This window comes from Anoplolepis gracilipes, chromosome 1, assembly GCF_047496725.1.
Source record: "Anoplolepis gracilipes chromosome 1, ASM4749672v1, whole genome shotgun sequence".
NCBI lineage: Eukaryota > Metazoa > Arthropoda > Insecta > Hymenoptera > Formicidae > Anoplolepis > Anoplolepis gracilipes.
This window is the reverse complement of record NC_132970.1, coordinates 10,100,351-10,124,072: the sequence shown is the minus strand read 5'-3', so window position 1 is coordinate 10,124,072 and position 23,722 is coordinate 10,100,351. Positions and strand designations below refer to the sequence as shown.

At 29.8% G+C, this 23,722-nt stretch overlaps 2 protein-coding genes across 6 annotated transcripts; one reads left to right on the top strand and one right to left on the bottom strand.

Annotated features, from left to right (window-relative positions):
- Positions 1–2,696: 2,696 nt before the first annotated feature.
- On the bottom strand, positions 2,697–14,530 carry Ask1 (apoptotic signal-regulating kinase 1). 4 transcript variants are annotated; one of them, XM_072889491.1, is made up of 23 exons: positions 14,391–14,530; positions 14,074–14,294; positions 13,569–13,763; positions 11,970–12,142; positions 11,643–11,811; positions 11,250–11,549; positions 10,904–11,157; positions 10,599–10,758; positions 10,013–10,366; positions 9,666–9,927; positions 9,455–9,592; positions 9,176–9,342; positions 8,979–9,074; positions 8,594–8,733; positions 8,356–8,511; positions 7,779–7,874; positions 6,641–6,753; positions 6,214–6,383; positions 5,873–6,137; positions 5,092–5,422; positions 4,749–4,896; positions 4,581–4,657; positions 2,697–4,486 (listed from the first exon to the last, which is right to left on the bottom strand). In XM_072889491.1, the coding sequence occupies exons 1-23, from the start codon at positions 14,425–14,427 to the stop codon at positions 4,423–4,425; spliced, it is 4,086 nt and encodes a 1,361-aa protein (XP_072745592.1). In that variant the 5' UTR covers positions 14,428–14,530; the 3' UTR covers positions 2,697–4,422. The 4 variants fall into 4 exon arrangements, with proteins under 4 accessions (XP_072745592.1, XP_072745600.1, XP_072745609.1 ...); XM_072889499.1 differs by having other exon boundaries at positions 14,074–14,279; positions 14,391–14,524; XM_072889508.1 differs by lacking the exon at positions 7,779–7,874.
- Positions 14,531–20,122: 5,592 nt separating this feature from the next.
- Positions 20,123–23,248, top strand: LOC140668717 (trypsin-2-like). 2 transcript variants are annotated; one of them, XM_072897981.1, is made up of 7 exons: positions 20,123–20,317; positions 21,600–21,715; positions 21,774–21,868; positions 22,255–22,414; positions 22,504–22,614; positions 22,684–22,830; positions 22,918–23,248. In XM_072897981.1, the coding sequence occupies exons 2-7, from the start codon at positions 21,614–21,616 to the stop codon at positions 23,035–23,037; spliced, it is 735 nt and encodes a 244-aa protein (XP_072754082.1). In that variant the 5' UTR covers positions 20,123–20,317; positions 21,600–21,613; the 3' UTR covers positions 23,038–23,248. The 2 variants fall into 2 exon arrangements, with proteins under 2 accessions (XP_072754082.1, XP_072754073.1); XM_072897972.1 differs by lacking the exon at positions 20,123–20,317 and having other exon boundaries at positions 21,569–21,715.
- Positions 23,249–23,722: the final 474 nt, after the last annotated feature.

The window sequence follows — 23,722 nt, the reverse complement described above, 5'->3', positions numbered from 1 at the left end:
TATATTGTAATGTATATACATTTTCTATTAAAACATTCTCATTCTTTGCCTTATCCTTCTAATCAAATGATATATTTGTATAGTCTATGTAGTATATTTTCTTCGATAAAAGAAGATAGAAACCAATCATCAATAATGCCCTTTTTGCTGCAGTACTCTTTTCTCTGGTATGGAATTCCTAATGATGATAGGGGAACCGGTTTAGAAGCGGCTATAATAACAGCTAGCAGCTGCTGGAGCTTGATAGATAAGGTTAAGAAAAATATTCAGCGATAACACACGTAGCCTGATAAAAGGAAAATAAAAGAGTCTTTCGAACTCTGATATTTCCTATAACTATATAGCTATACAAAATACACGGGATTAGTAGGATAATTCATAATACAATCGATAAATATTTGCGCAATTCAATAATAAAGAGACCCTAAAAGAACTTCGTTAATTTGGAATACAAAGAGAAAATGGATATATTATCCTTAAGAATCGATTGCAAGCAACAATCTCTCTCAAACTATTACTTCGGCAACATTTACATAATCGTATTTCTTTTGGACCATCATTTAATTATTCCATCGATGATGGCCCCCGGATAAATTATGCCGGCTGAACGCAAAGAGCGGAACGAAATCGATTCTTCGAGATACGATTGCGATTTATGAGACACATTCGTATATTTGTATATTTGCATATTTGCATAAATAATCAAGAATCATTCTTTAAAGTGCCGGCAAACTATGAAATAGCCATGTGACATCATTCAGTGATAGTTTTATAGTTTACATTAACTATGTATATGAACGGTGTTTAAAATATATTGCATTAAAAAAAAGTATATAAATTTTGAATCTTAAATCTCATCAAAATTTTAAAGAAGACTCTTAATTGAAAAAAAAACAGTCAATAACAAGAACATAAGAGACGATCAAACAGAGAAATACTCATCATATATTTGTAATTTAATAGATTAATGTTATGTTTGTATATTTAAAAGGTTAATTTTATTTTTAATTTAGGAATTCTCGATAAGTCAAGCGTCGCTTTTTAACAGAGAGTTAAAGCACGTTTAGCACGAGAGCGCGTAAATACGGACTCGTTCGTCGGCACTCTTGCAAAATTTTGAATATTGCATGACAAGGAGACGCAAAGGATCGTCCGCTTTTTAGAATACCAAACGAACGGGGGCGTGTGCGTATATTATCTCTACGCGTAAGCGGATAAGCCGGTTTCTAGATGCAGGATCGATCTGCATGCAGATGCACCCCTCACGAACGGCACAAAGGAGGCAAACCAGAGAGCGGTCGTCGGTTTCAGCCACTCTGAATATTTCATACGTGGCCGTGACCGTGTGCGTAGATTGCTTGCACGCAAATGGAACGCAACAAAGGTGAGGCATTTTTACAAAACGTCACGGTGTGCGTACCCATGTGTATTCACTTCCCTATCTGTGTATGCCTCTATATAAATGTTGATAAAAACTTTTTGTATCGAACGACCGGGAGCTTGCCCAGCGCTTTAATACTTGTAGAATACTAACAGATTGAAAACTTTTGCAATATCCATTGCAGCTGCTCGACGCTTTCCTCTTCTTAACATAAAACGAGTAATTCTGGCAATATTCTTCTCCCAAAGTGATTTAAGTAGCAGTTTATTCGCTATAAAATAGTGTTTATGAAACTCTTTATCACATTTTACATTATGTATATTTTGTTATTATTTATAATTATGGCTTAAGATATTATACTTGGCGCGTATACAAATACAAAGCTTTTAAAAAGTAATTCTTCTTAAGATAAATTACTTGATATTTATTTATTTAATTATAGAGAGAGAAAAAATTATACAATATTAATTATAAAATTATTTAACACCATTTCTAAAATTTAAGAATTTTTTCAACTAGTTTTCTAGCGTAAGTAAAAGTAATGCAATTAAAAAAAATTACAACTGCAAAGAATTATTTTTTCACTTTAACGTGGCAGATTAAAAGTGACAATACACGCTATCTTTCGCTAGATTGACTTTCTGAGATATCGACCAACGTAACAAAGAAACCTTAGCTGACGAGCTGAAAAGCCGGTACCCTCCGACGAGTTGCGAATCTATTTGACTTATCTTTTAAACGGAGCATCATGACGAGAGACGAAGAGAACACCTCATCCATATCAATGACACAGTTTCTATGAGGTAGTTACCTACAGAAAAGAATATCGTGCTCAAAGCCGATCACGTACTCATTCCTCCCCTATTGCTTTTCCCCTCGAAAAACGTTTTCTCGCCCCGTTGCCCTCCAATTTCAATTAGGAGTGACGAATTCGCAAAATTCGTCGTTCGAAAAAAAAAGATCATTAATAATATTGTTCGGTCGATTAGATAGAGGAATATTTTCAATGAATGAATAAATATTTCCATGAAATATGGAACTGTTTTTAAAAAATTTATATTTATTTTTAATTTTTCGCACACTTTGAAATCTATATATTTTTAATTCTACAAAGGGGAATTTTTTTTATATATAAAAAAGTATATTAAAGCTATATTTAATAATATAAATATTTATTCATTTTTACTTTATATTACAAACGGTCGCATACGCGAGCAACAATAATAATTAATCCTACTTTGTAAGTAAAAACAATAATAGTTAACAATAATTTTTTTTTTTTTTTTGGTACTTGTTTTGAATTTTATTTTCTCAATTGTTGTGACAGGCTGGTATCATAGAAACATTTGAAAACAAGCAACCAAAACGTGATTATCGTGATTATAGTTCTATAATTTTTAATGTATTAGTATTACATGAAAGTATTTTATTCATTTCGTCAGTCGTTAGCTCATATATTGCAACATTAATATATGTATAGTCCAATTGAATCAAGCTTATCTATCTTAAGCAATATATCTTTAAAACAGTTAGGCACTGGGTTTTCGAGAAATCAAATCTCTCGAATTTATTAAAATATCTTATATAGATACTTGCTAAATTCAATTCGACTATCACACATTAAAAAACTAACTGTACAAAACATATATAGCGATATATAATATGCATTGCAACCAATACAGACGCATTTTTCCTTTACAATATTGCATACAAGAAAGATTGAAATTTTTTGTCATATAAAAATATTCGTATCTACAAAAGAAAAAAAAATCTAGAAGGAAGACTACATCTAATTGAACTTTATTCGACAAAACACGAATCAACATAAAGCTCTTACAAACTATGAAAAAAAAGCATCTTATTTACATAACAAGTATCGACACGAAAACATTCAATTAATGTTTCGATACTGTAAAGATTTAGTATATGTTCTGTGCAAGTAAAATTTTGCTCTTTGAGAACATAAGATGTAATTATTTCACATAATCGCTTGTGAATACATTACATATGTATATATATACTATATGTATTAAATAACTTTTCTTGTACTAGAACGAGTTTCACAAGGCACTAAAAATAATTGTATTCCCATTTATGAAAATGTTTAAATGAGAAATGCTATATACATAACTATTGTCTTAATATTATTAATAAACAAATGTTATATAAAATTATTACTCTTTTGTGAAAATATGAATCATTTTTAATCGAAATTTTTTATTGGCAGTAAGCTGCTTTTATTTAGCAAATATATATTATTTATCTCGTGATTTATCAGTTGTATTACCGATTATTGGAAGAATCTATATGTTAACTTTTGTTGCATAGGACATTTTATTTTAGAATAGAAAAAATATATCGGATGTATTATCAATAAGAGAGAAAGATTCTCACATTTATATATATATATATATATATATATATATATATATATAGTTTCAACTTTTTGTTACTGTTATTTCTTTTTAAATATGTGTAAAAATAATTTTCTTAAAGTTGATGATTTTTAAATATTAAATTTTAAAATCAAAGCTACAAAATTTTTCATAATAAGAATATTTATAATGTATAAAATACATTCCATATATAAAAATATTAATTTTTTATATTCTAATAGTATGAAACTTTTGGCAAATTTAAAATCTGTAGTAAAACACACTCAAGTATAATACATTCTGTTAACATAAATCATCATCAAATTTCTTATATAACTGTTGCTGTTGTCTTATATAATTCTGTAAAGAGTAATGTTGATTCAATTTTTGTAGGAACTACGAGATAAATAGGTAATATTATTATTATATAATGTCATAGAAGAAACTCTTTTTCTGTAGAAGTTCGATTTATGTCCAGCATAATATTGTAGCATATATATGATTAATTTATAGCATTGTTTTTATTTTGTGATAAATTAAACGATTTTATTACGCGCGCGAAACAAATATTTTTTACTCTGCTTAAAACTTCAGCTACTGATACTCTCTCACTAATAGTGACAAAAAATAGATATAATTGCATTAATTTTTAGAATTTAATTTCCATTATTTTTCATGATTATTTTTATATTTCTGTATGGCTTGCCATATCCTGAGTTCAATTCCTCCCCTAAAATTATATAAGATATTTAATGCTATTAATTGAAAATATTTATCTGTAAGCTATTATTAAATATAGAATTATAGAAAGACTTGTTGCTTACCTTAAATTTAGCTTGCGAAGATCGTCTCGTGTAATATGACATAAGATATCTTCCAGTGTATATTCCTCATATAAGAACTAAGAACATAAAAAAAACCGCATTCATAAATATCGTATATAAAATATATAGAATAAATAATATATAAAATATATAAAATGAACTGCTTACCCTATCAATCGATGTATCATCTATCTGAAGATTTCTTAACCAATCGACAAGAGCCATATCTGGATGTGAAGTAGTACTGTTATGTGTATCAGTAATTGTTAAGAATGTTGATTGCTGAGATATATTTGGCGAGACGCAAGAATTATAACTGCAACAGATCATGTATATATATATATATATATATATATATATATATATATATATATGTATATTAAAAATATATTTTTATACTTTTATAATTGTATACTTATTATTTTTATACTTATAACAAATTGAATATAATGTTACTATGTATAATTTATGCACATTGCAGCAATAAATAAAATAATTATTTGTTTCGTACCCAGATTCTTGTCTTGCTGTTCTCTTATTAATATTTTCACACAAATGCGTCAACGTATTAACTTGGACTCTCTGCTCTTCGAGAGCCTGTTGTAATAATGTCTGATATGCTTTGTGGCTTTCTATCAATTCCTGAAGCAACTTCATATTTTCCATCTTTAGTGCTCCCATTTGATCTCTATATTCTTTCCAATACTTATTATTATCAATAGAATCGGCGGTTTTTTGAGATTTTACAGAATTCACTGTCGATACTCCAGACGTTGATCCTTCTTCAGGTCCTTGACCGCCAGGTTGTACTCGCTCTTGTCCAAGTAAGTTAGCTCCCAATTCTAAACACAATTTGTAACACAAAACACATTCCATATAATACGAATTTTTTAAATATTTTAAAATATTTTTCAATTTGAATATATCTATCGATTTTCAATGAAATATTTGCCTAAACCAGATGTGTGAACTCCAGTGGAATGCAGTAACCTTCCGACTAAATGCAATGTTCACGAGATCCCTTATTGGTGACTTTTCTTCGAGATATTTTTAGAGTTGACATGATAACATAATCTACACGTCTATTACACTTGAGATATATGCGAACGTCACACATCTGGTTTATATACCACACATAATGTACAAATATAAGAATCTGATCAGTTAAACAAACGAAACATTTTTTTCTGATAATCATCAAGATTTAATTCTCGATTCGCCTTTCGAATATATCAAAACTTATTAAATGCATATCCATTTCTGTGTTTCAGTAAGATAAAAAAAATACTCACCGGGAGATAACACGGTGATAGCAGCTTGAACAGCATTTCTCACTAAATTATCTAAGGCAAACATCCAATGTGGCTTTATACTGTGCATTCTGAGAACTTCGTTTACTGCCGTTTGAAATAAATAAATGGCTAAATGTAAGTGATTAATAGCGGTCGAATCAAAATCCAATTCCTCTTTCAACGTTCGAATAGCAGTCACTATCACTTCCTGATTTTGCTCTGCTATAAAATCCCTCAAGCCGCGCATGAGCAACGCCAGGTGACTCTAAAATTGTAATAAATAATAAGTATGTTGATATATACATTATTTAAAATCCAATATAATATTACTGAGTAAATACCATCTGCAACATGGTTTGTCCCTCTGCTTGATGTATACCTCTCATCCAAACTTCGCAAATTTTTGCCTCATCTTGATTGAGAACTCTCGTTAATGTCATGCGTCTTTGACTATCCTTTTTTAATAAATAAAAGCCTTCCTGTTCTTCTCCAGATTTTTGTCCTGGTTGTCCTGTTTTCCCAATTATTTAGTAAATATAAATAATTAGTATATAAAATAATGCTAGATACTACAGCAACCATCTAAAATGCTAGAGGCACAGATGAATAGCTCATAATTTAATTTATTCATCTGTTCATGATTGCAATGGTGCAATATAATGCGTTTTTTTAATTATAAGCAAATTTTTATTAAGATTTTTTTTTCATAAATAATTTCCAATCATCATTTTTTCTTGTAAAATATCTTTTTTCGTTGCATATATTTACCTCCCAATTCAACTTCTGGTGATAACAGCCCACCAGAGGAACTTCTTCGTGTTATTGAGGCACCTGTTGTATCACTTTCACTAGTTTCTATTGATGGAGTATTCCCTATTGTACTACAAAGATATAAAGAGAAGCAAATTAATGTTATGTTTTATATATTAGATACATGCTACATTTTTGATGCAACATTTATACATGGCAAATTCTTATATAAATTTATGTAATTTAAGTAATAGTGTGTAAAACATTGTATTAGCACTCAGATATTGAATAAAATTAGAAAGGTAAACATTTTATAATCTAAATAGTTTTATATAAATGAGAGAGAGAGAGAGAGAGAGAGAGAGAGATATCGATAATATTTTATTTAATTATTTATATAAAATTAATAAAAACTATAATTTAATTATCGTATAATGTATAAGGCACAAATAGTTGTATGTGAATAATTCTGTTATAATATATGTATATATACATCCAGACAATTTAATTCAAATGGTCCACTTATTTTTTTAAGTATAAATTGTTACTTAAAGAAGATTATATAAAAAGCTATGATTGTAGAATAATCAAATGTTAGAGAATTACTTTAATAATATAAATTATGTTTTAATATAGTATTTATATGTTATGACATTTATTATGATCAGAATTGATATTAGCAAGGCAATTACGTATTAGTATATGTAATATGTAATTAATGATAAATATGAGTAGTATATATTTTTATTGTTTGCAAATAAGAGTTTGTTTTTTTTGTATAAATATATAATTAAGAACTGCATAAATATAATATATAATAATATAATATAATTAATAATATACCATTTATACAAAAACATAAAGGAATCTTATAATGGTTATGATTTATACAAAGCATCACTGGGTTGTAAATTGAAACATTATGCAACATTTAAACATTCAGTAGTATAACATTTTGATAGCTATTTTTATACAAAAAAAATAATTTATGAAGAGACAGTACAATTAAGCATTTTACATATGCAATATTAATGGTAAATGATGATGTATATAAATCTATACATCTTACTTCTACACATAATACATTGTCAATGAATAAATTATACTTTTGATTATACTTTTCTTGCACAAATAATTTCCAGAGTTAGAACCATACCTGTTAAAAGAGAGGGTTGCAGTAGGCATGCTGATGGGAGATAATAAGTGGGCCGGACTGCGTTCCCTCAATGGGCTTGACTTCGTTAACCCTCCACTAAATTTAACATTTTATAGTTACAATTCGCAATATGCGTTTTTGCATAAAAGAATATTACATTTTTCATATTCTCATATTATACTCGTTACAAAATATTGCAAATTAAATAATATATTTTTTTAGTACAGAAATAATAATCAACAGTTAATGGTCAAAAAAATAATTTAAGAGAAAAAATGCATAATGTACACTATAATTCAGAACATCACAGTAAAAACATCAATTTGAATTTGTTGTGCCTTGTTGACATTGTAATATAAATCGAAACATTTCCTGTTTATTATTTCAATGCTGATTTTTCGATTAACAATTATTCAGCAACATGAAAAATGAGATTGATATCAAAACTTGATACAGATGGACTAAATCGAATAAATGTATATAACATTGCAAAGACAGAAAACGTCACAAATTATCATAATACAAGAATACTGATACAAAACGACACATTGTAATACAAATGAAATTTTTACAATACCTATCGTCTGATTGAGATGTCTGCATAGGTATAGCAGTGACGATATGGTTATTATTCGTTTTATCACATTTCCCTAAACGTTCCAATCTATCTGCAGGAACTGATATACTTCTACTGAAATCTGGTGGTGCAGCTAATCTGCTGCTCTTCTTTTTCCTATTAAGAATAAGTATTTCGCATTATATGATTTAAATTATTTATAAAGCTTCCTGTAATACTGTGCTTTAAATTTACTTACTCATTAAGAAATGGATCCTCCAACAGTTCTGCAGCAGTGGCTCTTATATCAGGATTTGGCTCAAAACAGCGTAATATAAAACTTTTCGCTCTTTCAGATAACTCTGACGGTATTTCGGGATGTATTTTGTAATACCCTACCTATAAGAAGAACACATATATTTGTTAGATACAATAACATTCAAAAAAATATTTACTATTTTAATAATTCGAAATATATAAGGCTCCAATATTTACAAACACGTAATTATAAACTTGGCAATGAGACAGCCATGCGCGAATGTTAACGCGAAAGAATTAATTTCTAAAGAAATTTTACGCATTAACATCCGCGCATGGCTCTCATTGCCAAGTTATAATTACGTGTTTGTTAATATTTAAATTACTTTAAAAACAGCTGCTTGTGGAGAGCCTAGTTCGATAAATGGAGGCTTTCCAGTTGCCATCTCAACTATTGTGCAACCTAAAGACCAAATGTCCGCCTAAAGGAAAAATTTATGATTATTATTTTGATGACAAAAAAGTACAGCTTTTTTATCTTGTGAATTCTCAAAACAAAATATTAAACAAAACATAAACTTACAGGCGCACCATACCCACGTTGACCCTTGTCAATAACTTCTGGTGCCATGTACTGTAATGTTCCGGTAAATGTTTCTGTACTTGGGCATAAGCCAGCCAAACGTTTCGACATACCGAAATCAGATATTTTTACTACTCCACTATATGTATTTACCAATACATTATCGCCTATATCATACAATTTTATTTATGTAAAATATACGTACTATATATAAGTAAAAAAAAAAAATACTGTACATTAAAAATAAACAAGTATAAAACGTATATTATAATTATGTACCTTTTATATCTCTATGAACTATTTTTTGATCATGGAGATATTTAAGACCTTCCAACATTTGTTTAGTGTAATATGAGATAGTTGATTCATTTTCTTTTAAAGGACCCCATTTCAATCTTAGCAAAGCTGATAAACTTCCTAAAATTATAAGAACAATCGATATTTATATATGTCGTTTATACAAGTGTTACGCTTATTAATTCTTTCTTACCTCCAGGAACTTGTTCCATAAAAATTTTGAAATATCCATCCTCACTTACTGATCCCAAATATTGGACGATATTTCTGTGTCTTAATTGGCTGTGTAATTTAATCTCTTCATGAAGAGGCTGTACATCGCCCAAGTTTCGTTCACGAATTTCTTTTACCGCAATCCTGACTTGCGTATTCAAATCGCGTGCTGCATATACCACCCCATATGTACCTTTGCCGAGAATTGTACGTTTATTTTGATCATCTAATTCATATTCGAACTATAAAGACACAAATATCTCATTAAATTTTAAAAATTATATAAAACATCTGATAAAAATAATAATTAAATAATTATATAAAAACCTTCATGCAATCATCAGTCATGTAAGCATCCAAATCTGTAACCATGCCTTCCTGATCCCTAGTCATTTCTAAGATCAGATCATAAAATCTTTGTCTACATTGTACCGATGGCAAGTACATTTGAAAATCATCCGAATTTTGATGAACGTATAAGAAAAGGCATCTTTCGTCTCTCTTGTACAAACTCACACTGCGTATCATATTTGCAGTAAATAACCAATCATGAACTTGTTTACAGTTATTTTTCATATTATCCAAACACAAATTCCAAATTTGTATAGATTTCTCCTCTGCGCCAAGGTTTACGTTCACATAACTCGGCATTAAGATTTTGGTTGGTTCCAACACTAAAATCTAATAAGAACATTGTATTTAAGCGTTTTTACTACAGAAATGGTTAAAATGGGAAGTTGATGTTCTTTTTAAGAGTGAACCCATAAATCTGCTCTAAAAGCAGTTTTGTATTATTCTTACTTTGACCCAAAATGTATAGAAGTAAGCTGGATTGGTAATATATAACTATAAGCCATAATCTCCCGAATTGGGAACTGGATCCTCAGTAGAACGATTCCATTTATAAACTTACTGGAAACCGTATACTATCGCCAACCTCCGCCTTTGTAGCTTCGACAAAGTAGTCCATCCAAAAACTAAATATTTGTTCCTCCGGTGCAATTTCAGCCTCCTCATTTTTTTTACGAAATCTATCTATCAGTGATATATTGCCTATTGTCGATTTTAAATACCTAAAGATTAATGTAGAACTTTAATCAAAGTAATTCAATAATATTAAAATAATTCAAATACACAATTTGGTTTTTTTTTTTAAATCTTAAATCTTAATATGTTTTTTTCACTGAACACACACAATTTCATTGCTCATATACCTACCAATTTGGTGGTTTTAATTTAAACATACATTCGGCTGCTTGTATTGCTTTTGAATAATCTTCTGCTAAAACACTAATCTCAAAAAATGTCGCTACGTCCCAATAATCCTTTAAGCTCGGTAAACTGCCTTTCTTGCCAATTAAATTATTTAATACCATTCCTATGTGTTGTAATTCTTCACTCTTAGAGAATTCATTTCCAGCTATGACCAATAAAGTAGCAAGATTTATACCAGCATATTCATTAGGTTGAACCTGAATATACAACAATAACAATTAAATACATGCATTTATTATTAACAGAAATGCACAATAATTTAGATAGCTTTTATACATGTATATTATACCTCAAAGCCTTTTCTATACCAGTGGATCGCATTCTTTAAACTTTCTTGATCCGTATGTCTGCTCTCTACAAATTTGTCTTTGTATATTCTTCCACATAAACACAACATATCTGGAACATGATTTTCTTTCTTCTCTAACGCTTTTTCGATGACTTTTAGTGCTCTTTCTCGATCACCTTCTTTGTTTCGTCGATTTAAAGCAAATGCATACAAATATCTTATAGCTGGAGTATTTATATAATTTTTGTGAGTTGGTATGGTTCTTAAATCATCAACCAATTGTACCATTGCATCATAATCCTATATACATATAAATGCCAATTTTAACAGTATATAATCATAGTTCTTATTAAAAAATACTATTAAAATACTATTAATTTATTAATATTTTACCTGTATTTCCCGAAATGAAATGAGCACATTTAAAACAACTTCCCCTGATAAGACATTTGGATCATCTAAACGTTTACGCATGTTATTCAAAGCTCTAGAGAGTTCCTCTCCAGAATATGTCTCGCGCGCCTTGCGCAGATCTGCTAGAAATTTCTCCTTCATATGTGCTCTGGAATATTTTTAACAAAAATATTTTTCATTAATACTAAAAAAGTTTTATTCTAATCATTTTGACACATTGACAAAAAATTAATTAAAAAATTTATGATATAATCAAATTTTTATTTATATGAAAAAGTTTTATAAAATATTTTCACACTTGCTTACTTTGATTGTATCTCCACATCTTGAAACAATTTCTTGAGTTTCAAAGTAAGATGTTGTTTGGGATCTATCGCCTCTTCACCTGTAATTCTACTGGTTGCTGGGTTAGTAGCTACACATGAACCACATGATTCCACAACACGATATGAAACAAATGTGTAGCTGCCACACGATAACTGTAAAGATATATTTTATATAATATTATTATATATATTAATTAAAATATAAATATAAATATAAATTTTTTTATAAAAATTTTTTGCCTTTCTTTTTATTAAGTAAATAAAAAACACTGATTAAAAATGACATAATTAATCACTTGTATTTTTCTTATATAACATATCTTAAGTATTGTTATCAGCATGATTAATCTTGACTAATAATTGAATTTAGTTTCCACAGTATGCTACTTGCAATCCTTTATTTAATAACTATATATGTTACACTAACTTTTAACACACATTCAAATGTCATCCTCTTCTTTTTATTCTAATTTATTCAATTGGAATAAATTGTTTAATATAATAATTGTAAATAGAATTAACATGAATGCAGTATAGAAATCGAACGCACATGTATCAGTGACAAGTCGTATCGAGTGATTGCCGACAATTGCGCGCGATCGGCTAGCACCGACAGTAACTGCTATATTAAGATCATGAGCTCATGTTTTTCTACTCCATATCGAGCGGAATTACATATTTGGTGCTTGCCTGACAGCCACGGATATCGTTTCATCTAATGATACCAATTACGTTTAGCCTGTGGCAGTTCAACGTCGAGTATCATCCGGTGTGTAACATGTTCTAATATTTGTTGCCGACGATAAGGATACACAATCATTTTATTTAAATGACAACAGTTCCACAGAAAGTTGAATCAATAAAGAAGTAATTATATAAATTGTTAATTAATAATCAATATATTTAAGATAATTTTTAAAATATATTAAATATGTAAATATAAATATAAAATAATATAAAATAAATATAAAATTATATAAATATAAATTAATATTATATTTATATAATTTTATATTCATTTTATATTATTTTATATTATTTAATATAAAATTAATATGAAATAATATTAATTAATATAAAATTAATTTATTTAAAATAATTGTGTGTAATAATAAATAAGCGAAATATGTGAGATAAAGATCAGTACTTGTTCTTTTCAATTTTCATAAATTATTGGTGCTAATATATATTCTACAATTATTGATTAAATGGAGTTTTTATATTTTTCTAAAAATATTAAAATTTATATAATTTTTTTTACATTGTATATAAAGATATACAAAATAATTCTTGTATGACAAAAATAGAGAAAAAGAAATATAAATAATTTTCAATGTCAAATGTTTAGGAAATAACTGCTTATATATAATATGCTACAATAATACAGTCACTTGTATTGACCAATCTATTACAAGATCTTTAATTGAGATCATTGTTACAAAGTACATTCTAAGTGTAATAAATAGCCAAGGTCATTAATGTGTGTTACTGTCACTATATTATTACGCTCAGCATTTAGTAATAAATGTCATTTTTATCTATATTTTAGAAATAATGAAGAATATTAATGTATACATACCTTAAGCCTAATTGTAGCCTCTGTATCTACATCATTATACAGCAATATGTTTTCCTTCATTCCAAAACTTTCTCTAACACCGAGATGATAAAATAATGCAGATTGTTGCAATTGAATACTTAAATCAACAACTGCCACATCGGCATTATAAAATGTATCCAACACATTAGTTTCACCAAAATCGAGCTTTTCAAACTAAAAAAAAATATATACAAAATTAAATAAGATAAAAGATATATAAGATTCCAAATAAATTCTTTTTGTATATATTTTTATTTACATATTCATTTTTAAGCATCTTGACTTGAATTTAATATTGACTTCTGACATGATTATTTTGAAACTAGTCTAGATTTAGGAATATTATAAAATTTATACACATTACAAGTTCCTTTTTTGCTTTCATGACATTTTGAAATTTAGTTCAAAATATCATATTTTAATTTCAATTCAAAAATATTTGATTTGTTATTATTTAAATAATTGAATTATCGAAAAAGTATACCTGAATATGATGTATATTGGCATTGACCAAATTGCAGGCTTGTCTAACTTCGTCTAACGCTTTCTTTCGCTGAGCAAGATGTTCCGGTTGTTGCAAATCCAAGACACAAGCCACATCCATCCTGGGTCTTCCTGGTACAGTTGTATGTCCTGATATGTCACTGTGTGTTCCAACACTATCTGTACTGGAAATGCCTTCCATGACGCCTGATTGTGAAGCAGCTATACAGGATTGTCTTCTTATATGTTAAGAGTATTTGTACAGCTGTTACATTGAAGTAGTAACATAATATAACAATGTAGTTAAATTATAATTACCAGTCATATCAACCATATCGCCACAAGTAGAAGGCATATTGCTTGAGGCTCTACCGCCAGATATGTATACTGTGCTATTATATTCTTGAGTTCTTTATGATATATTCCAAAAATATGAGTGACTAAACCTGATGTGTATACCTATCGATAAACAAAATGTCAAATAAATATCCTAACTGACATATTAAAATGACTACAATAGATTTTCACCTGTTAAAATATACAAGCAAATGTATAACATTTCTTTTTTGCACGATACTGATTTCTCTTGTTGAAGCTCAACTTGATATTGATAATAAACGTACGACCATCACTCCTCGAAGGGATCATTGTTCACATTCTTCACAAAATTGCGCACAGATAAAACTGCAAAACACAGTAAAGAGATACAGAAGCAATAACATTCCAGGACACACTGAGAGTACACATCACCACCACAATCGAGACAAATCTGTCAGTGGATCACGCAGCTGAGATAACGCAGAATTGGCATGGAATCGACCGGAAACGACATTAATCAATGCGACCTAGTACGCAAAAGAAAAATACCTGTTGCCGTGCACACCATTGAAATCATCCATTCCTTCTAGAACACAAATCTGGAGTCGAGGTCGTGTACAAGTGCACCCAAGTCCGCGTGTCAAGCTACCGCTTCACAGATGGCGGCGAGATCAGTCTCGCTCCGCCGGTATAAAAATAGACGTTCTTAAGATAGAGCGAATCTCTCTCTCTCTCTCTCTCTCTCTCTCTCTCTCTCTCTCTCTCTCTCTCTCTCTCTCTCTCTCTCTCTCTCTCTCTCTCTTTCTCGTACATATCGAAACTTCGACCACAAGTTAGCTACGCGCTTTGGAATCGAGCGTAAATCATTTGAATAAGCATATGAGTGAGCAAAGCGTACGGCGCAAATTGATGCATAAGTCTCTTCACCTTGACAAGAATATTACTATAAATCATGTTACACAACATGTGCTTCGAGCGAAAACGCTGGAAATTACGTCTATGAATATTTCAATTAATGTTTGCGGACGCAATCTTTCTTTAGCAACAATTTTATCGTATTTATATCTTATCGTAATTATATCGTTATTTTGTACTCTATTTTAACAAAGCTTTGTTAATAACGTTTAAAAATCTGATTTGACAAACTTTTTATAAAAACAGCATCTACATATATATATTCCATCCATTATGCATTATACCCGGTTTATAAAAAAAAAAAATACTTGATCTGCAAAATTTATATGAAATATATTTTATATTAAATCCTCTTATCATTATATCGTTTCCATACATATGTATTAAAAAGTAATAGCTCTCCCGTGCATAGAATTTTGCAATCTTGCACTTTCATGAAAAATTGATAAATTATTGATTGGCGTTCTGTATGCAGGAAACTTTAAATCGTTAAAACAGATATAACAGTTTTAATTTTATTAGTAATTATATAATATATTATATACGCATTGAAATGATTGATAAATTACGGCAATAAGAAATTTTGCTTTACTTATTGAAATATCTTAGATATTTCAATACAATAGCAAAATATAAAAGAGAGATTAATTTAAAATATTTGGCCACAAATAAAATAAATTCTTATTAATACGTATTAAATATAAATATTAATTAATTGAATATTTTGAATTTATATATATATATATATATATTTCGATACAACGTCAAAAAAAGAGACCAGTTTAAAATATATAAAATATCTGAAAAAAACGTATTCTTAAATACGTTCCTCTATAAAAGAAGGCATAAAAATTTGTAACTTGATCAACTTTAAACTTATATATTTTGCTATTAATTTGTTTTATAATTATACATTTAAACATTAATTTATATAAATATTCCTGCTTCAGTTTGATGATACATAAATTATATCGCACGTGTATAAAACCATTATACGTGCTAAAAATTTCTCGCATTCCAACTCCATTAATCGTTTTATTCACACAATCATATGAAACAATTAAAATGCACTGAAAAAAATTGATTGTATTATAAAGATTATAAATTTACTAACAATTATTTAGTTACACTAAAAAAGTATAGTTAAGTTGAAACTAAACCTTTTTAGTGCAACTAAATAATTATTAGCAAATTTAGTCTGGACAATCAATTTTTTTATGTGACATATGTATGTACAGACATAATGGAAAGAAATATGTGCAATATTCGATCAATACGCGTTTCAAGTGGCGTATATTACTTGTTACTAATTCATGTCTTCGGCTGAATTATTTCAAATCTTTTAACACGCATTGTATATTACATTGTATACACATTAACTTTCATTGACCTTTTGACAAATGTATCTTCAATCTTTAAACTAGAGATGCATTATTTTTCTGATTATTTCTAATTATTTTTTCTGCCTAAGACCAGAAATAAAAAAGGAATTGAAAAGACCGAGAAGATTATAAAAACCGTGAACGCGAACTTATAATTAATTATCTTGTAATAAATAAATTGGATTTTATGTTTCAAGATTAACAAAAGCGACGATAGAGAAATATATATCACAACGTAACGATATTCCTTTGACGGTAGATACTAAATTAAACGAGAATGCCTCTCGTATTCTGCTGTGTCTACGAGAGAATCTTCGAGGATTGTCCGACCAGTAGATAGCGAGATACTTTTGTCGATCGACTAGAGTCGACCGTCTACTGGGAGATTATGAACATTCAGACAGTCACATACCGTGGCTAGAGAAAGGAGGATAACAAGTTTGTAGGTCATTCGCCATTCGCATTCGGTCGAATCGGGTGCTACAGCACGGAGCACCGTGGAAACGTACCAATGAACTCCACGCGAATAGGTTGTCAGGAACATGAAAGAGTCTCATGTCTCTTATATATGTATAGAGATGCACGTAATTCGAACTGTCTCTCCTGCCCGTATATATACAATGTGCATTCGGATAACTATTTCGCAATGACTCTGTGTTGAGTAATTAAAATAGTTTAGTCTTTCGAGAGGTATTTCTTTCATTCATTTAATCGCAAAGTACATATTGGTTTTCTTTACATACAGATGATCAAAGCCTATGAAATTTGTGATATTTTACTTATTCCTAGAAGATTTGTTTTATAATTAAGGAGCGAAATAGTTATTTTCTCTTTTTTTATCTCTCATTAATATAATGAGTCACTCTTTTCGTTTAATTATAATTTATTATCCAGGAATAGATCTTTTTATTCAACCATAAAAAAATACAAAATAATTCAAAATGAAATCAAAATGACAGGAAATAGAAACAAATATATGATGAGACACTCGTACATTGCAATATATGTATAAACAAGAGAAATGAAAAAATCAAGGATTAATTCAAAGACACAAAATTATAATAATTGTATATAAGATAGATGATGCTCTCGTATTTATAGACGACGGCCATAAAATTGAACCTAGAAATGATTCGAATCTGCAATTATGCAATGTGGGAGAGAAAAATAAGGTGACCACAATCGAGTCAGCCTCCGGCGCGCGCCGCGTTCGTACGTACGCGGTTTGCGAGTGCGTGGAAGAATAGTGGGGCGCAGTGATGCGCGGAGCGGCCACTCCGCAGCGCTCCCCTTTCAAGAGGAGCGCATAAGACGGTGGGAGGTGAGTCGCGAGTGCGTCTGGACCGCCCGTCCGGACGCGGGCAGATTCCTCGGGATGCTGTTACCCTATGCCAGGGGGTCCCCGAGAACTGGCCTGCTCCACGATCGACGCCAAACCACACGTCATTGCGCGCACGTGGAGAAACACCGTGCATGGGCCGACACACGCGCGACAAAACATAATATTATATACACGAGAAATACAAAAAACAAAAATCTAAAGCATCTAAAACACATCAAAAGAGATGCATTTGACACGTACATTTTAATGCAATTTTTTCCATTGTTTTCTTTAAACTTTATTTTTCATTGACCATATCGATATGTTTCTCTGCATGTTTCTAGTACATAGATAGAATATTATATATATGTATATATATATATATATATATATTTTATGCTTTCACTCTTTTACTTTTATCTCTTATACCTTTACACTATACTCTATTCGAGAGAATTGGTGTAATTATAGTTTTTATTATATTTATCTTTTTATGTTTTACTTTTATCTTTTACTATATCGTAGCGTTTTATCACTTATTTTAAATAAACAATGATGAATGTTACATTTAATTTGAATTCCGATAATTGATTGATTACTTCTTCTTCATTTAAAAAATAATCATCTGCAAGTAATTCGAAGATGACGAATTATTATAACGTAGCGTAAAAAGTTCACAAAATTAAAATTTTCTGAGTATTATATTATATAATCAAAATATCTGTTAATAATGTTAGTAATATTAATTGTCACTCTCTTAAGAAAACATACTTGTAATTAAATAATTATGTATGTATTATTTTAGATATAAATTTTTGCTTCGATTTTTGCTCCAATATAAATCCAATTTTATCACCATTATCGTTTGTTGTCTGCTTTACAGAAATGTAAAACAGCGACAACAGCATGATGCACTAGTGGAGAAAAACGGAGCATGATTTCGAATCGACGGAACATGTTCCATCTTAGGATGTTCGCCTGATCCTCGAGGAGCCTCGCGGTGTAGAAACCGGTCAAGGAATGCGTGTAACGCGTGTACGTACACGTCACGCCCACTCGTCGTCCCTGTCACGTACAAGGCTCGTATCGTCGCATACGCGCTCCGCCACCTGCGTACATACGTACGTCGATGCGTATGTGCATACGAGTAATCTTCAAGCGTTTGCGATGTCGCGACACGCGTGCAGAGAGATGTGTATACGTGTCTAGCAGCCTGTCACGTTTTATGCACCGACACAGAACTTGCGATAGGAGACGATTGTCGGACCAAGTGCCGACCAAGTTGCCAGGAAACTAGCAAGAGCGACAAGATTCTCGTTCTAGGAATTTTACGTGCTAAGAATAGCTTAAGACACTATGTGATAATGTGATGATTTAGCTATATGGAATATTTGGTTATGCAAGAGTATTTTTAATGTATATATCGAAATTTCTCGTCCAGATCTGTCAAATGGGTTTTTCTTAAGATAAAATATAGAAAATAAATTTTGAATTATCAGCGAGTATAAAAAAATATTTGCGTTTCAGGAATGCTATTAAATAACTTCTTATAAAAATATAAGATTCTATATATTTTGACAGAATTTTGAATAGCAAAATATTGAATATTAAAGATGTAAAAATTTGAGTATTGATTTGAAATAAATTATTTCAGATTTTCTTTACGCCATTTTTTTTAAGAGGTTTGATAGTTTGAACAACATATGCAAATTGTTATGTTTTATGACAATAAAATGGAAATAATTTAGGTTTCACTGTCGATACATAAAGTGTTGTTCTATTACTTATTACACTTTGTTAAATATATTCACATCAAGTAGATATACTAATAAGAAGATGACACGCACGCTTATTAATAAATAAGTTATTAAAATTGTTAGAGAAAGAAAAATGTGGATAAAGAAAATTTTCCAGTGAAATTTATATTTGTTCATTTGTCTTATCTAACGTATAATTTTATGTTATTTACACGCGCACACATATTGTATATACATATATGTATCCTATTAGGTGTGAAAGGGTCACGAGTTATTTGCTGTTTCTTATCTCTTTTCTTGTCAATGGCAGCTGATCTTTTAACACACAGTGTTAGAAACAACGATATTCTGTGTAAGTTACGTCTGAACTAAATTCCAGGTTATCGACTACTTTGCATATTAGGTAGAATATTTTACAGTCGGCCGCTACAGTTGACTGGAAATAGCCTTTATTCTGGAATTTCATTATCCCGAAATCGCCTCTATCAGTGTCCGATATCTCGATCTACTGTCCTGTTCAAATACGAGTTCAAAAATTCTGTCAATTCTAAGGTATTTCCACTCACCTACCTCATAATTTCAACGATTTTACACACACAAGAATTGTCGTATTTGTGGCTTCTTTCTTTGGTCTCTCCTTTTCCTTCGACATTTGATCATTATTTAAAACAATAATACTGAAATTTTGCATAGGTGATGACCAGGTTTTCTACGAATTAATTTTTTTATCAGAACTCCTTTTATTTCTATGATTTATTATAGAATATTTATTAATTAATAGAATATTATAGAATATTTATTATATTAATTTAATATAACATAGTTAAAAACATTGTATCTTACTTTTCTACAATTAAATAAAAATATATACACGCACGCACGCACGCACACTGATTAATAAATAAGTTATTAAAATTCTTAGAGAAAGAAAAATGTGGATAAAGAAAATTTTCCAGTGAAATTTATCGCAAAAATAAAAGTTTGACCAGTGAGAGATATATATGTAACGTTATAACAATTGTAAAACAGTTGAAAAAAAATTCAAAGTATGATAACAATAAAACAGGAGATTGCACGAATACATACGGAGAAAAATGTTATATTGATCAATGTGGATCTCAACCGAAAATAGTAACGGATAACCGATAACATAACTACGATAAAAACCTATGCTTAGCATCAATCTGATAACAAATTTCTTCATACACTGCCATATATAAGGAACAGTTGCTCTTCGACAACGATTAAGTGAATTTTTGTGAATGAAAAACAATGCGGTCTGTGTTATTTCTGACACTGGTGTTTCTTACGTTTTCGTGTCTTCATGATAAGTGTGAAAAAAGCTCTATACCTAACTGCACCAACGTGCACCAAGTGATTTAGAATTTGTGAATCGCTAAAAAGCAATGTTTCTGATTATTTCCGTTTTTGAAAACCAATGAGATTTTGCTGTGGACCACGATGAGAGATAATTTTAGCATACTACATTAATATGTATAATCGAATCAAAATATGCGCAAAGTACTGCACAATGAGAGTGAGATTGATAGGAGATTACTCACGCTTGGGTAAAATTACAACGGTTAATTAATTTTTCACTTAACTGGCCGATAATTACCGCCGACCATATACTCCGGAACGTAGTTTATACGCCCGCGGCGAGTAATGCATTAAATAATTCATGCATTGCAATATAATTTGAAATTGTTATGAATTCTGTTCTATCAATGAATCCTTTTGCTGTTAAACAATTTAAATTTTATTTATGGCGATAGACACAGCATGAAGCCATATGCATTGTTAATGGTAATAATAACAATAATTTATGCATCAGGCTCGACAAGTTTCATGGAAATTTCTACCTATCATAATGTGAAGTCAATGCGGCTTAATTTAAATAGCCGTATAATTAATGGGACAAAGGCAGCTTCTAGACAATTTCCTCATCAGGTAATATTTACCTACCTTATTAATTTAACATGAATCTGAGAGGTAAACATCTTCTCAGGTTTCTCTGATGCATACTAGGATTGGACACCATTTCTGTGGCGGAAGCATTATTAGCATCAAATCGGTACTTACTGCAGCGCACTGTATGTATCGGTATGTATAACCCAGTGAAATTTTAAATAACTATCTTAATCATTGACGAAATTTTAAATATACACGCTTATAGATTATTATATTATTTTTAAAACCGTTGTGGACTTTGCGTTTCTTTCATTTTCTCTGTACTAACTTTGCACATTGTAGGAAATACAAAATTTTATGACAAATTAATGATGATTAATTTAATATATTTTAATCTATTTTATATATTTTATATATTTTATCTATATACTAATCTTTTAGTACAATATTTTTATAGCGAAACATTGAATAATCAATAAATCTATTCATGTACGTTAATGTATGAGCTTAAAAAGAGTATTTAATATTAATCATAAATTATAGTGAAATTGAAGTAATACTACTAATTAATTATATAGCAATGGTACCCTTATTTCACCACGGGAGATTATCGTGGTCGGAGGAGTGCTAAAGCTAAATGAGAATACTGCGACGAGACAAGAGAGGGGTGTGACAGAATTTAGAATTTATCCGGAGTTTATTTTGAATACTTTACAAAACGATGTTGCCGTTTCACAAGTACGATTATGTTATATCGTTTTACAACCTGATTTAATGTTCTCGTGACTTTTAAAATACAAATAATAATACATGTTTGGTTTTCATAGCTATCGGCACCCTTTGAATTCACTCCAGAAGTTTATAGTGTTCCTTTACCGACAAACCCCATTGTACCGGAAACTCTCTGTCAAGTGTCAGGATTCGGTATTAGAAACAAGGTGAGTATATATATGCGGTGATTTCTTAAATTGTTGAACAATTATTTTCAACTAGAAAAAATATTTCAGTATTGGAGAGTATCCAATAACTTGATGTATGTAGATCTGCCCATTCGATCAATAACAGAATGTCGTGAACTAGTTGTAAACGAAACAGATTTGCCAGCGAGAATATTTTGCGCCGGCTACCTGGAAGGAGGAAGAGACGCGTGCCATGTAATGCTCATTCTCTCATTTATAATCTATGTAATTTGTAAATTATCTTACTGTATACTTTGTTTTTTTTTTTTTCGAACGTTCCAGGCTGATTCTGGCGGTGGGATGGTCTACAATGGTATTTTAACCGGTATCGTTTGTTTCGGCATTGGTTGCGGGAGGCCAAAGCTCCCTGGAGTGTATATACAGACATCTTTTACTATCTGAATTGGATATCAGAGAATGAAAATGTAAGGATGCCACGAGAATTTGATAATTCAAGATGTAGTAATGGTACGCATAAAATGCCAACCATTATAGTCTTGATGATTTCTTTTCTGCTTATATTGTTATCGGTAATATCCTGATTCTTGAAATCAAAAGTCTTTGTTAGCATATTAATGATATACTGTTTGATGATGTTAAACAAAAAAAAACAACTAACAACTTCTACAAATATAGAACGGTATTTATGAATATGGTTTTAAATAACGTTATATTTGTAATAAAATATTTCAATGTAATAAAATATTTCACCAGATGAATAAAACTTAAAATATTAATAAGATCATGTTTAAGTAGCTGCACATGATTTAAAAGTTGTATGTATAAAATTTCAAAAGCACCATGTATTAGAATTTGTTATTTTAGCAAATATTCAGTATTTTATTAGACATTTCACGTAATAGGATTGATACATTAATACATGATTGTTCATGTTTTATAACAATAAACTTAAAGGAAATTTAACGCAATTAATATATTTTTGTATAAAAACCAATAAATTTTTAATTAATATTTGTATATAAATATTTCTTATTCTCTTATTTTATTAAATCAATCTTTCATTTTGTATTCCTCAACATCTTGACTACATCACATTTAAAGTACATTTTAAAATCCACCTTAAAAT